General features: G+C 38.7%; 1 protein-coding gene across 1 annotated transcript in view; it reads right to left on the bottom strand.

Moving 5' to 3' along the window:
• LOC126284819 (cap-specific mRNA (nucleoside-2'-O-)-methyltransferase 1) overlaps positions 1-5,009 on the bottom strand; it is a 241,890-nt gene extending 236,881 nt beyond the window's left edge. The window contains exons 1-2 of the mRNA XM_049984029.1: positions 4,725-5,009; positions 4,384-4,641 (exon numbers count right to left, since the gene is read on the bottom strand). Coding sequence (XP_049839986.1) covers positions 4,384-4,641; positions 4,725-4,755 — 289 coding nt within the window. The 5' untranslated portion in view covers positions 4,756-5,009. The remainder of the gene's footprint in view (positions 1-4,383; positions 4,642-4,724) is intronic.
• Positions 5,010-14,311: the final 9,302 nt, after the last annotated feature.

Genomic DNA, 14,311 nt, shown 5'->3' with positions numbered 1-14,311 from the left:
TGGCAGCAGATTAACTGGTAACATATCCCAACATCTCAATTAGGTTGGGAGATGACAGTCTGGTCAAGAGTTAGTGAAGTCAACAAACGTGAATATGAAATTTTGGTTGTTGTGATATATTGATCTGTACTGTAGACAAAGTCTAAGTTAAAAGATGGCACTTTGGTTGTGATTTGGTGAAGGCAACAGATATGACTACATGAGGCTACATTTATTTCTTATTATGATATATATTTTATGCACATCTGATTTAAGCAAGTGATTTAGGAAGCTGTCTAACACAGAAGAGGGATACAGCCAGGTTTAGTATTTCCCTAGGGTGGAGGACAGAAATCTAAAGGAAAGTATGAGCAAGTGCAATGGGAAGGGAGAGATAGGTGTCACAAACGGTGGGAGAAGATAAGGAAGGAGAGGAAAATTAGCATTCCACATCTTGCGAATGACACAGTGACTGTAAACAACAAACAAGCACAAACAAGGGAAGGATGAAAACTGGTATTGTTCTTTTCAAATAGAGACATCCCCACCTTTGATTATAGTGGTTTAGGGAAATCATAGAAAATCTGAAGCTGGATGGCCAGACGAGAATTTCAACTGCTGTCTCCCCGAATGTGAATCTTACCACTGTGTCACATAGCTTACTGAGGAAGGAAGGATGATTTAGATAAGATGTCTCTTCGACACTGAGTTCATTTGATATGGAGTACAAGCTTGGAATGGCTCAAGGACTGGGAAGGAAATCAACTGTGCCCTTTCAAAAGAAACATCCTGGTATTTGCCTGAAGTGATTTAGGAAAATCACAGAAAATCTAAATCAGAATGTTCATATGCAGATCTGAACTGTCCTCTCAAATGAAAGGACATCTTGTTGAGCATAAAAGACAAAAAGGAACAGGAAAAACCCATTAAAAAGCGAGATGAAGAAATTCAGGCTATATATACCACCAACCCAAAGAGCATTGATAGAACTGAGCTAGTAAAAAGCTGAAGAAAAACAGTGAAGATGAGAGATACAAGTAGTGAATGGAGGAACTTGACAGAAATGAAACAAGAGTTCAACTACATTATTCTTTTGGATCTGGACAAGTGGATAATATTTCTGCCTGCGAATTTGTAGAACTAGATTTCTGAAATAGGATAAACAAATACTGTAGACTGCATGAAATTACATGAGAAGTTTAATTTTGGTAAATTTGATGACTGTATTTAAAAGGTTTTCAGTAATATGCCTTAAACACACTGATAATTTACAAACCAGTTACTCCTGTTCTCACACTAATATTACTGATGAGACTTCCAGGGTATTGTTGAACTAATTGTTAACAAGCACCATTAACCAATAAAACATCTTTAAACGCAAACAGGAATTAGGTCCACTTTGAGATATGCTTACTCTGTATTTAGAAACCATTAATTGTTACCCCCCCCCCCCCCCTTGAACCTTGCTGTTTGTGGGAAGGCCTGTGTGCCTTAGCGATACAGATAGCCATACTGTAGTTGCAACCAAAATGGAGGGGTATCTGTTTGAGAGGCCAGACAAATATGTTGTTTTCTGAAGAGGCACAGCAGCCTTTTCAGTAGTTGCAGGGGCAACAGCCTGGATGATTGACTGATCTGGCCTTGTAACATTAACCAAACAGCCCTGGTTTGCTGACACTACGAACAGCTGAAAGAAAGGGAAACTACAGCTGAGGGCATGCAGCTTTACAGTATGGTTAAATGATGGCATCCACTTGGGTAAAATACTACGAAAGTAAAATAGTCCCCCATTCGAATCTCTGGGCAGGGACTACTCAGAAGGACATCGTTAACAAGAGAAAGAAGACTGGTGCTCTGCGGATCAGAATGTGGAATGTCAGATCCCTTAATTGGGGAGGTAGGTCAGAAAATCTAAAAAGTGAAATAGCTACATTACAGTTAGATATAGTGGGAATTAGTGAAGTTTGGTGGCAAGAGGAACAAGACTTCAGGCCAAGTGAATACAAGGTTATAAATACAAAATCATACAGAGGTATGCAGGAGTAGGCTTAATAATGAATTTAAAAAATAGGTACACAGATAAGCCACTACAAACTGCATAGGCCTAGTGAAAGAATTATTGCAGCCAAGATACAACACGAAGCCCACGCCTACCACAGTAGTACAAGTTTATTTGCCAACTAGCTCCACAGATGGTGAAGACATTGAATTAATGTATGATGCGACAAAAGAAATTATTCAGATAGTTAAGGGAGACGAAAATGTAATAGTCATGGGGTGTTGGAATTCGAAAGTAGGGAAAGGAAGAGAAGGCCAAGTAGTAGGTGAATATGGACTGGGGATAAGGAATGAAAGAGGAAGCCGCCAGATAGAATTCTGTGTCGAGCATAACTTAATCACAGCTAACGCTTGGTAGAATCCTGAAAGAAGGTTGTATACATGGAAGAAGCCTGGAGATACTGACAGGTTTCAGATAGATTATATAATAGTAAGACGGAGATTTAGGAACCTGACAAATACAGGGGAAAGAAATACAGTAAAAGAAGAATAGGTAGCCTTTGAGAGGTGGAATAGTGAGGGCAATGGAGGATCAAGTAGGTAAAAAGACGAGGGATAATATAAATCCTTGGGTAACAGAGGAGATATTGCATTTAACTGATTAAAAGAGAAAATGTACAAATACATCAAGAGGTCCAATGGAAAACCAGTCCTAAGCAAAGAAGGGAAAGCAGAAAGGTGGAAGGAGTATAGGCCTACAGATGTCTATACTAGGGCGATGTACCCGAGTACAATATTATGTAACTGGAAGAGGACATAGATGGAGATGAAATGGGAGATATGATAATGTAACATTCCATTAGAACTACTAATAGCTGTGGGAGAGCCAGCCATGACAAAAAACTCTTCCATCTGGTGAGCAAGATGTATGAGGCAGGCGAAATTGACTCAGACTCCAAGAAGAGTAGTCCTATAATAATTCCAATTCCAAAGAAAACAGGTGTTGACAGATGTGAAAATTGCCTACTGTCAATTTAATAAGTCATGAATTATTTACCAACGAATGCAAAAATTGGCAGAAGAAGCCGACCTCGAGGAAGATCAGTCTGGAACACATGTGGCAACACTGACCCTACAACTTATCTTTGGCAACAGATTAAGGAAAGGTAAACCCACATTTCTAGCATTTGCAGACTTTTGCTTTTGACAATGTTGACTGGAATACTGTCTTTCAAATTCTGAAGGTGGCAGAGAGCAAAAGGCTATTTCTAACCTGTACAGAACCCAGGTGGCAGTCATAAGAGTCGAGGGGCATGAAAGGGAAGCAGTTGTTGAGAAGGGAGAAAGACAGGATGGCAAAATATCCCTGATGTTGTTCGATCTGTATATTAAGCAAGCAGTGAAGGGAAAAAAAAGAAAAGAAAAATTTGGAGTAGGAATTAAAGTCCATGGACAAGAAATAAAAACTTCAAGGTTTGCCATTGACATTGTAATTCTGGAAAAGCAGTTGAACAGAAGGGACAGTGTCTTGAAAGTAGGATATAAGATGAACATCAACTAAAGCAAAACGAGGAGAATGGAATGTAGTCAAATTAAATCAGGAGATGCTCAGAGAGATAGATTAGGAAATGAGAAACTTAAAGTAATAGATGCGTTTTGCTATTTGAGGTGCAAAATAACTGATGATGGTAAAGAGGATATAAAATGTAGACTGGAAATGGCAAGAAAGCCTTTCTGAAGAAGAGGAATTTGTTAACATCGAGTATTGATTTAAGTGTCAGGAAGTTGTTTCTGAAAGTATTTGTATGGAGTGTAGCCACATATTGGAGTGGAGGAGGAGATTAGTGTTAAACGTCCCGTCGACAACGAGGTCATTAGAGACGGAGCGCAAGCTCGGGTGAGGGAAGGATGGGGAAGGAAATCGGCCGTGCCCTTTCAAAGGAACCGTCCCGGCATTTGCCTAAAGCGATTTAGGGAAATCACGGAAAACCTAAATCAGGATGGCCGGAGACGGGATTGAACCATCGTCCTTCCGAATGCGAGTCCAGTGTGCTAACCACTGCGCCACCTTGCTCGGTGTGTATGGGAGTGAAACATGTACAATGAACAGTTTACTCAAGAAGAGAATACAAGATTTTGAAATGTGGTGCTACAAAGACTGCTGAAGATTAGATGGGTAGATCACATAGTTAATGAGGTACTGAATAGAATTGGGGAGAAGCGGAATGTGTAGCACAACCTAACTAAAAAAGGGGATCAATTGGCAGGACACGTTCTGAAGCATCAAGGGATCACTAATTTAGTATTGGAGGGTAGCGTGGAGGGTAAAAATTGTAGATGGAGACCAAGAGATGAATACACTAAGCAGATTCAAAAGGAATAATAATAATGTGAACTATGCCGTACCTTGAGAAGAAAAACCCAGACCACCACTACTAAGTCTGGGTCTTTTCCTAAATTTCTGCGAGTCTTCATCGGAACTTCGGTGTATACTATCGTAACCGCCACTATCATCTGACCGACGCCGCTTCAGCGGCGACTCTGAATCGTCTGAGCTTTGAGCGCCTTGAGATTCAACACTGCGTCCCTCAGTACTAACGGTGGAACGGCGTCGTTTCTGGGAACCATTCTGTTCGTCATCTGAGCTGTCGTCGTCACTCGAACCTGCAACAACAGACATACAATAAACAAGAAGAAAAGTTCTATGGCACACTTTTAGATACCACCACGTTTAAAGTATCAAATACCACTCAAAGTAGAGATCGGAAATGCATCCATGTTCTGCGCTTTCGTCACGATCAACAGATGTTAAACATAAATTCTTCGCAAATCAGAATCATTCGCACACATTTCACTCCGCACTCCCACTCAAAACATCTGATACATGGACAACATAAACACTTTGAATCAACGATGATTGTTGTGAGAAAGGACTGTAATCTGTGACTCTCAGTCGTGTCAGGTCTCCACATCTTGTAGCACTGGCGCCAGTCGATACAAGAGTATGTTTTCTCTTAGCCGGTTGTATAGATAGTAGGTGACAGCTAAGTGTGGGCTAATTGTACAATTAGGGTTTAACTCAGGGCAGCTAATCGAGGAATATGCTAACCACCGTTTAACCTGTAGCGCACGATGTACTACATCATTGTCCCGGGAATGGAGTTCGCGTCCATTTAAGCTTGCAACAATTTAACAGCACATTTTGTATTTTTTGCGTACATTTCATATTTACTTTAGTCATCGTCTGCAGAAATAGAGTGTGTATCGTGAGCGATAAGCGTTCCAGCTTGCAAAATCATTCGTTTGAGGATATTTTGGAGCTGGTAGACACTGTCTACGGATTCAAGAGTGTATTAGAAAACACGAAAAATTCTGCGATCTTATTCAATGAAAACATTAGTACAAAACATTTAACTAACTGCAGTTTGCATGGTGTTGCATGTGTGGTCAAGACATAAGAAAAGTTATTAAACTATTGGATTGGATTGTTTGGGGGAAGAGACCAAACAGCGAGGTCATCTGTCTCATCGGGTTGGGGAAGGATGGGGAAGGAAGTCGGCAGTGCCCTTTCACATGAACCATCCCGGCATTTGCCTGGAGCGATTTAGCGAAATCACAGAAACCTAAAACAGGATGGCAGGACGCGGGATTGGACTGTCGTCCTTCCGAATGTGAGTCCAGCGCGCTACCCACTACGCCACCTCGCTCTGTTAAACTATGTTTAACTAAGTTTGTTGGGTACTTGCATGTATAACAATATAACGATCTATCCTAAAATTAGTTTAAGATTTAGATATTTGTTGTTTGACCAGTAAGAGATCTTTCTTGATTCCCAATAAAGTATTGGAAAAAGTAGGCAACACTTTCCATTCATAAACAACACCTCTCACATCGACAAGCAGCTACAACAGGCATATGACTTTTTTTCCCCAAGAAGGAAACACGTAAATAGTATGCCTAGAAAAAATAGCAGAGGCTACGGATCGGTGCCGCCCCCCCCCCCCCAAAAAAAAAAAATACATGAAATGAAAGTTCCAAGGTATGTTCAATGAAATTTATGATTTCATAACATCGTCAAGGGAAGGACGCCACAATCCAAGTAGGAACATAATATAAAAGCAACAGTGAAATGCGGTATGCTTTGTGAAATAGTTGGTCGTTTGAGAGTCTCCAAGAATGACAACACAGACAAAATTGAGATTGGTTTGATTGACAATATGGAGAGATGTTACTGGCTAGCTCGCTGTTGCATTTATGTCTCACAATGGTTGATTCATTACAGCAGAAAGGGTTTCTACAGAAAGTACCTTTGCTGAGTTACTGAACATGGTGCATCAACTGTTGCAATTCTTGGGTATATATAAATCTTGTTTCTATGATGTTATTGTTGACAACTATGTTGAGAATATATATGAAGAATAAAACGCCAACATTTACAACAAACAATCATACTCTCTTTTATAATCCTGGCGTAGAAATTTACCTATGACATTATCCAAGTTGGAGGGTTTATTGTGTTCATCCTAAATGTCTGAGGAACTATTTCATACTACATTTTTGGCTTTTGCAAACATCTTTAGCAGTTCTATGTAATCTGTGACGTAAGGAGAAGTAAAAGTGAATAATATTTTATGCTATAGATGTGGCCAAGTGAACTCTGGACATTAGTATACTATCAAACTTTTTGTTACATTAAACAGTTGTAATAAGCCATCAATTTCAGATTGATCGATTGATTGATTCAGGGGAGGGGCCAAACAGTGAAGTCATCTATGCCATCAGATTAGGGAAGGATGGTAAAGGAAGTTACTTCACAGGAACCATCATGGCATTTATCTCAAACAATGAGGGGAAATAACAGAAACCTAAAACAGGATGGCTAGGCGCGGGTTTGAACTGTCGTCCTCCCTAATGTGAGTCCAATGTGCTAACCACTGCGTGATCTCACTCAGTCAACTTCAGCAAAGTGGTACTTCACAGAAGTTCAATATAAAATATTTGCATTTAAGTTACCTTCAGTTAGCTACTATCTGAAAAAAAGGAGGACACTGAAAACCCTTGATATTCAAGTATAGATAAAACATAGCATTCCAGGCACTCCTTCCACGTGCTACAACTATATAGTTCATTAACTGGATCCCTGTTCTGTTCCTATAAATACATATATAGCTATTATTTTATGATAAATATAGGTGGGCTTATGCGGATAATACTGATTATTCAGAAGCGTAACAGCTATGTTCTGTAGATGAGGAAGCATCACCATTTCTATTTAAGAACTAATTTTCCTGTAAATCTTACTGTTTTAAACTTAGATAAAGTAAACACAGACACAAAGTTGTTTCTCTGAAGCCTAAATGAACATGTAGTCCTAATATTTTCACTAAAAGGAAAAAGTTATTCCAATACTGCCGTGGTATTTACAAAAAAGGCCATCTCTAATAGAAAACAGAGTGGAACAATATTTTCTGCTATTAGAGTAATGTGACTGAAAGAAATTGGAACACGTTTTGCTGAATGAAGAATCAATGTTTTTGTCTGAAGCTGAAACAGCTCTTCATACTAACAGTACCCATAAGTGTTGTGGTTCTTCGATTTCCTTAAGTCTATTAAAGCTGCTAAATAAAAAGAAACAGCCCTTTCCACTTTTGCAAGAGTTGTCACACAGCCATATAAATAAGACTATTTTGGCACAAATCGTCATTTTAATGTGTCTGATTTACAAAAGTAATAGGAAAGAATTTACGAAGTGGTGAAATCACATGCATACTACTACAAATAAACAGTATCATTTTCGGAAACAGAGAAATAGTCGCACTTGTCCGTCATATGCTCCAGTTTCTCACTTGTAAGATTGAAAACACAAAATATGGCTTCCTTTGATAAGCAAAATCTATATATAAACTCGGAATCTGCGTCGCCTCACTTTTTTCTCCTGTCTCATTCTCATGAACAGTTCTGATAAAATCTCATCATTGCTGTCTGTAACTGCATCTGTCCCTGTTCCTGTTTCCTTGAAAACTTATTCCCCATTTAAGGTCTCTATTCCTAGAGTTTCCAGTTCTTGAAACTTTGTTTATGGACTTTCTCTGGATAGTTTACATCTCTCTCCAAGAGTCTTCCAGTTCAGTTCATTCAGTATCTGTGTGGCACTCTCCCATGGATTAAACAACTCTTCGACTATTCATGCTGTTAGCCTGTCTGCTACAGGTCCCACACACTCGAGCAATATTCTAGAACCGGTTACATAAGTGATTTGTAAGCAGTGACCTTTGTATATTGATTGTACTTCCACAGTACTCTACCCATAAACCGAAGCCTACCACCTGCCTTACCCATAACTGAACCCATATGGTCATTTCATTTCATATGCCTACAAAGCATTACACCCAGGTATGAGTTACCCGGGTCCAACTGTGACTCACTGATATTATTGTCATAGGATACTATGCGTTTTCGTTTCGTGAAGAGCAAATTTTTACGTTTCTGGATATTTAAAGTAAGTTGCCAATCTCTGCACCACTTTAAAATCTTATTAAGATCTGACTGAATATTTATGCAGTTTCTTTCAAATAAAACTTCATTACCGATAACTACATCACCTGCAAAAACCCTGATTTTACTATTAATATTGTCTGCAAGGTCATTAATATACAAAATGAACAGCAAGGGCGCCAACACACTTCCCTTGGGCACACCTCAAGTTACTTCCACATCTGACGATTACTCTCCGTCTAAGATATATTGTGTCCTCCCTACCAAAAAGTCCTCAATCAGGTCACAAATTTCACTTGATGCCCCACACGGTCATACTTTTGACAATAAGTGTAGATGTGGTACTGAGTCAAATTCTTTTTGGAAATCAAGAAGTACAGCATCTACCTGACTGCCTTGATCGAAAGCTTTCAGTATTTTGTCATGTGAGAAAATGTGCGAGTTGGATTTTACATGATGGCCGGCGATGAGGAGGTCGTTCTGTTCTAGATACCTCATTATGTTTTAGCTTAGAGTATGTTCTAACATTCTATAACAAATCGATGTCAAGGATAGTTTTGTGGATCACTTCTATTACCTTTCTTTTGTGACCTGTGCCTTTTTCCAAGAACTGGGCACAGTTATTTGTTCGACGGATCTATGATAGATTATGGTTAGAAGAGGGGCTACTCAGCTGCGTATTCAGTATAGAATCTGAAAGAGGTTCAATTGGGCCCTTGAGCTCTGTTCAGTTTTAGCAATTTCAGCTGTTTCCCAACATCACTGACACTAATACATATTTCATTCATCTTTCCAATGGTACAAAGATTAAACTGGGACAATTTCTTTTGTAAAGGAATTTTTGAAAATAGAGTTAGGCGTTTCAGCTTCTGCTTTGTTACACTCTGTTTCATTTCCTGTCTCATTCACTAAGGACTGGACACAAGCTTTTATGCTGCTAATAGCCTTTACATATGACCAAAATGTCTTTGAGTTCTGTGAAATATCAATTGACAATATTTTGCTACCGTAATCATTGAAGACATCATGCATTTTCTCTTGATAGCCACATGTGTTCTGCTTAGCATCTCTAAATCTACAGCCCTACAATTTGTTTTACTTTGATTTACACCTATTGTGCAGTAATCTCTGTTTCTTTAGAAGTTTCTTTACAGTGACAGTATACTATGAAGCTTCGCTCTCATTATGAACTCTTCTACTGGGTACATAACCATTAGTGCATAGTCAACTACCCTCTCCAACTTGTGCCAGAGTTTCTCCATATGCTCCTGCCCTCTGCTGAAAGTTCTAAGTTCCTCATTGACATTAGACACTACAGATTTTTTTTGTAGTCTACTGAACATGTATATTCTTCTGCTTGTTTTAGTTGTCATTTGCGCTTTGGTAATCATTATTGCCACAGTTTCATCATTGTGACTGATACCAGTTTCGATGTGGACTCCTCTTGGAGGTCTGGTCTATTTCTTGCCATTACATCCAAAATACTCCAATCATGAGTGGGGTTCCTAACTACCTGTTCTGGGTAGATTTCAGAAAAGGCATTTATGTAAGTTTCACAGGATGTCTTATCGTACCCACCACTAACAAACCTGTAATTCTCCCCATAAATTGTTGGGTGATTAAAGTCACCAATGATGATTACAGTGTGATGGGGAACTTACATAAAAGCGTACTGAGGTTTTCTCTAAAGCTTTTGATTACATCAGTACACGAGTCTGGACGACAGAATGATACATTTATCAGTTTATGCCCATCCTTGACACTAAGTCTTGCCCAAACGATCTCATATGCAACTTCAATTTCTGCCATGGTTGATTTGAGTTTCTTGTCTACTATGACAAATACACCACCTCCATTTCCAATTTGCCTATCCTTTCAATATAAACTTAAATTTTCCCCAAAAATCTCACTGCTATCAATTTCATGTTTCAGCCAGCTTCCTGTACCTAGTATTACATGAGCTTCATTGCTTTTCATGAGAGCTTCAAATTATGGGATTTTGTTGTGAATGCTTCAGCAGTTTACCACTAGGATTTTAATATTCTCACCTGTGGGAAGCATTTCTTTCAATCTTAGATTGGTACTTCTCGGTTTCCTACAGATGTCGTTATCTAATCTAAAAAATCCTTGTGTGCACCCCACACAGTCATCTACCTGAGTAGCAGCCTCTGATGTGTAGTGTACACCTGACCCTTTTAGGAGGACTCTACAGTTCCCAAGAAGTCGCAGCCTAGCTTGTCATATAGCTTTCGAAGTCTCTGGTTCAGTCCTTCTACTCGACTCAGAACCAAAGGGCCACAGTCAATTTTGGGGACAATACTTCAAAGTGTGAGCTTCGTTAAAACCTCATGCATAAGGCTCATGTTTTCAGCCTTCTCTGCTAGTCAATAATCTTGGAGCCCAAAACGATAGGCATCATTTGCTGCAACATGTGTCACAATCTTTAGTTAGTTGCACCCTGTTCCCTCAATGGCTGCTGGAATAGCCTTTTGAACATGTTGAATCAGACCCCCAGGCATACACACTGAGTGCACCTGGTGTCCTTTCCTGTCACTTGCTGCTGTTTTCCTAAGGGGTACCATCATTTGCAATATGTTTGATCTTATGACGATTAATAGACTGGTACCGTTTTGCATTTGTGTCCTCCTAGCACTGGACAATACAGATTTTCCTGAAACAGATGAAGTGAGTCCCACTGGCCGAGTTTCAGGATAAGTGAAAGGTAGTACCCGAAAGTTTTGGGTTAGGGTGACTGGTACACCGCCCTGGGTCCTCCCTGGTACCCACCACCGTGTACGGGATGCTTAGATCTACCACTGACGGGCCATTCACAGTCAAATGGACTGGTAACTACAAATCCTGTACTTTCTGCAGAGGAGACAGGATCCATGGGAGATGACAGTACATAAGGTACCTCTGGTACTGTTATCACAGGTACAAGACTCTGGGGAGTTGTTCCAACACACCAATTGGCAGCAGCTGTCAATCGTTTGACAGTAGTAAGGGCGATTTCCAGCTGCTTACGACTGTCAACCAACTCATTCCGTGTTCAAGAACAGCATTCACAGTTGGGCTGCATTTTGGATCGTGCACTGTGTTAATTACGCCCACTGATTATCTTTCAATCTCTTGAGCTAAAAAGTTGTTAATTCCTTATAAGAATTGAGGCAAATACACAAAATGAGATTTCTATTAAGGCAACAAAAAAACACAAGATAAACACTACTAGTTTCCTAAAACGTTTTGAGGTTAATTACAGTTGTTAACAAACCTGAAAACAGAGATAATTACGATAAATATACATAGTACATAGTGCTACTCCTCTTTAAGGGGAAACTATATCTAACACAATTTGTTAGAAAACCTGCTACAGTAACTAAATCACAAATGTCGATTTGCTACGTATTGCTTGTAGATTATGTAAAGGACAATGTTAGCTTCCAACAGTTCCAAAAAATGTACATTCATTTGCATTGATGTATAATGAAGTTCTGGAGTGATGTATTTTTTGGAGAACTGTGAACCACAAACATTGATTTGCTATGAAATAAATTACCTATCCACAACCCTCAGCCCAATAACTTATTGAATTATAATTTCGTAAGCGGCCGAAAATTCTCGAAAAAATCTATTTCTCACATAATGGTACAATGAAATACAGAACGATTGTTTTGAAAGAGGGTGCGCCTACTGATCTCAAAAACTTTGAAAGAGCACAATTAAGTTTAAGCCTGGAATTGATGACAACAGTAAAAGTTTATTAAGGTACTCAAGAATGTTCGAAAACTCACAATATATCACAATAAAAACACATTATTCACTTAGCTGATTCTGTAGACGCTAATACTCTGGTGTGCTGAAGAACACTGCAGTGTGAGTTTATCTCTAAAATGTGCAGCACTAACAAAGCACATCTTCGGCCTGTTCCAACTAACAATGCCTTTTATATATTGCAGATTAACTCACAATGTGAACACACCACTTTTATGAATTGCATGCCGATTACGTAAATGTTTTGCCCAATTTCAGTTTCACCAAGTTTCTTTATTAATATGTTTTTGTTTAAGGTTTGACAAATCAAACATTTATTGAGGAATTAAAACAAAGAATCTGCTGTGGACGTACAGACTATTTTCAACACATCTGTCACTTCATGCTACAAGAAAGAGCTGGAGAGTGACTGTTATTAATACATTACATTACACTGGTCATATTCCATGGAACCCACAGAGAGTGATCTCTGGGAGGCAGAAAGAAGTCAAAGATTTACATTTAATTTAATGTAAGTGCAAAACTGGAAATGATACTACATTACTGTATTACACTGTTAATTGTAATTATATGTTAACCTAAAACATTAAATTTAAGAGTTTATATCGAATTACTCTTCAAAGCAGTAAAGAAGTTGAGCAATAGAAAGTAATTTAATTCCAAGTTAAGCTCCATTACATTATCTATGTAACATTTAATGTGCTCTGATAGCTTACTGGATATATGTCTACTTATGTATCTGCCGCCTTTATATGCTAATGTTAATCTACTGAGGCCTTTGAAGAGGCTGTTTTTGGTTGTACCATTATATTCACTACTTCTTGGCGAAAAGAAAAATATTGGTAATAACAAACAACATTTTACTGTGAAGAAGTCACCAAAATTCCCAGTTTTTTGAAGTGGCCTCTGCAGGATATGTTAGAATTTTCTGAAAATACTGTCCCTTATAACAAATTAAATTTTGTAGTGTAATTAAGTAGAATATCGAGAAATGACTGAGTATGTTAGTGACGATGCCATTGATACGTTGTTCTTTTGTATAAGTCAAGGGAGGCTCTCTGAGAGACTTTGCTGCCCACTTGTTCTATTGTCGCTATAAACGTAAGAGCGCTAATTTTGTACCTCTCAGTTGTTTGCGAATCATAATGTTAATATGGGGCTCCATTAGTTGTTGTATTGAACATGTGTCTCAACCATCGATAATTATCTGTATATATTTATTTTATGTTTCAGCAGCTTAATTCCTCTGGAAGCGAAAGTGTAGTGATGTGACAGTTGTGTGCCATCACACACATATTTACATCCTTCTTATTAGAAATTGGACTCTAAATTATTTTAGATTCTTCTTCTCATGGAGTTAGAACACGGCACGGACCTTAGCCACTTGAAGAAGTTTCCATTATTCTGCCCTCTCCAGCCCAGTTCTCTACCATTCTCTAACTCTGAGAGATTTTATATCTTCTTCCACATCATCTATCCACTGCTTTTGTGGCCACACTCTCTGCCTTCTTCCAGTTGGCCTCCATTCAAAAACACTTTTAGTTGTTCATCCAGCATCCATCCTAAGGACATGTCCAATCCAGGCTATTCACCTACTTTTTATTGTTCTTGTAATGTCAACTCCTCGTATGAGGTGATTTAGTTCAGTGATCCTTCTAGATCTCCATAAATCATCTTCATAACTACATGGTCTGTGGAAACTTGGTGAGTATTTGTGGGAGGTAAAACAACAACATAGGCATAATCAAGGCTGTGTTTTAGTAGTAGCCTTATGATCTAATGAGTGAACTTTGGCACTCTCAGTACAGAAGATTGACAAAATATCCATTAGAAATGAAATACACAACACAACAGAACAATGAACAAAATTAATACTTCTACAAACATTGAATTGAAATTGATCTTGATCTGAATTTTTACCAAAAAACATTTGTTGACTATCACACATACACTGGATCACTGATGCACTAGTATAGTGGGAGAGTCACGTAATGTACAGAGATTCAGAAAGGGTATGGATAATAGTCCAACAGTCGTCTCATCGACTGTTGAAGCAAGGGTGGGTCTC

Source organism: Schistocerca gregaria, chromosome 8 (genome assembly GCF_023897955.1).
Source record: "Schistocerca gregaria isolate iqSchGreg1 chromosome 8, iqSchGreg1.2, whole genome shotgun sequence".
Lineage (NCBI taxonomy): Eukaryota > Metazoa > Arthropoda > Insecta > Orthoptera > Acrididae > Schistocerca > Schistocerca gregaria.
Note: the sequence above shows the minus strand (reverse complement) of the source record. Positions and strands in the feature narration are given on the sequence as shown.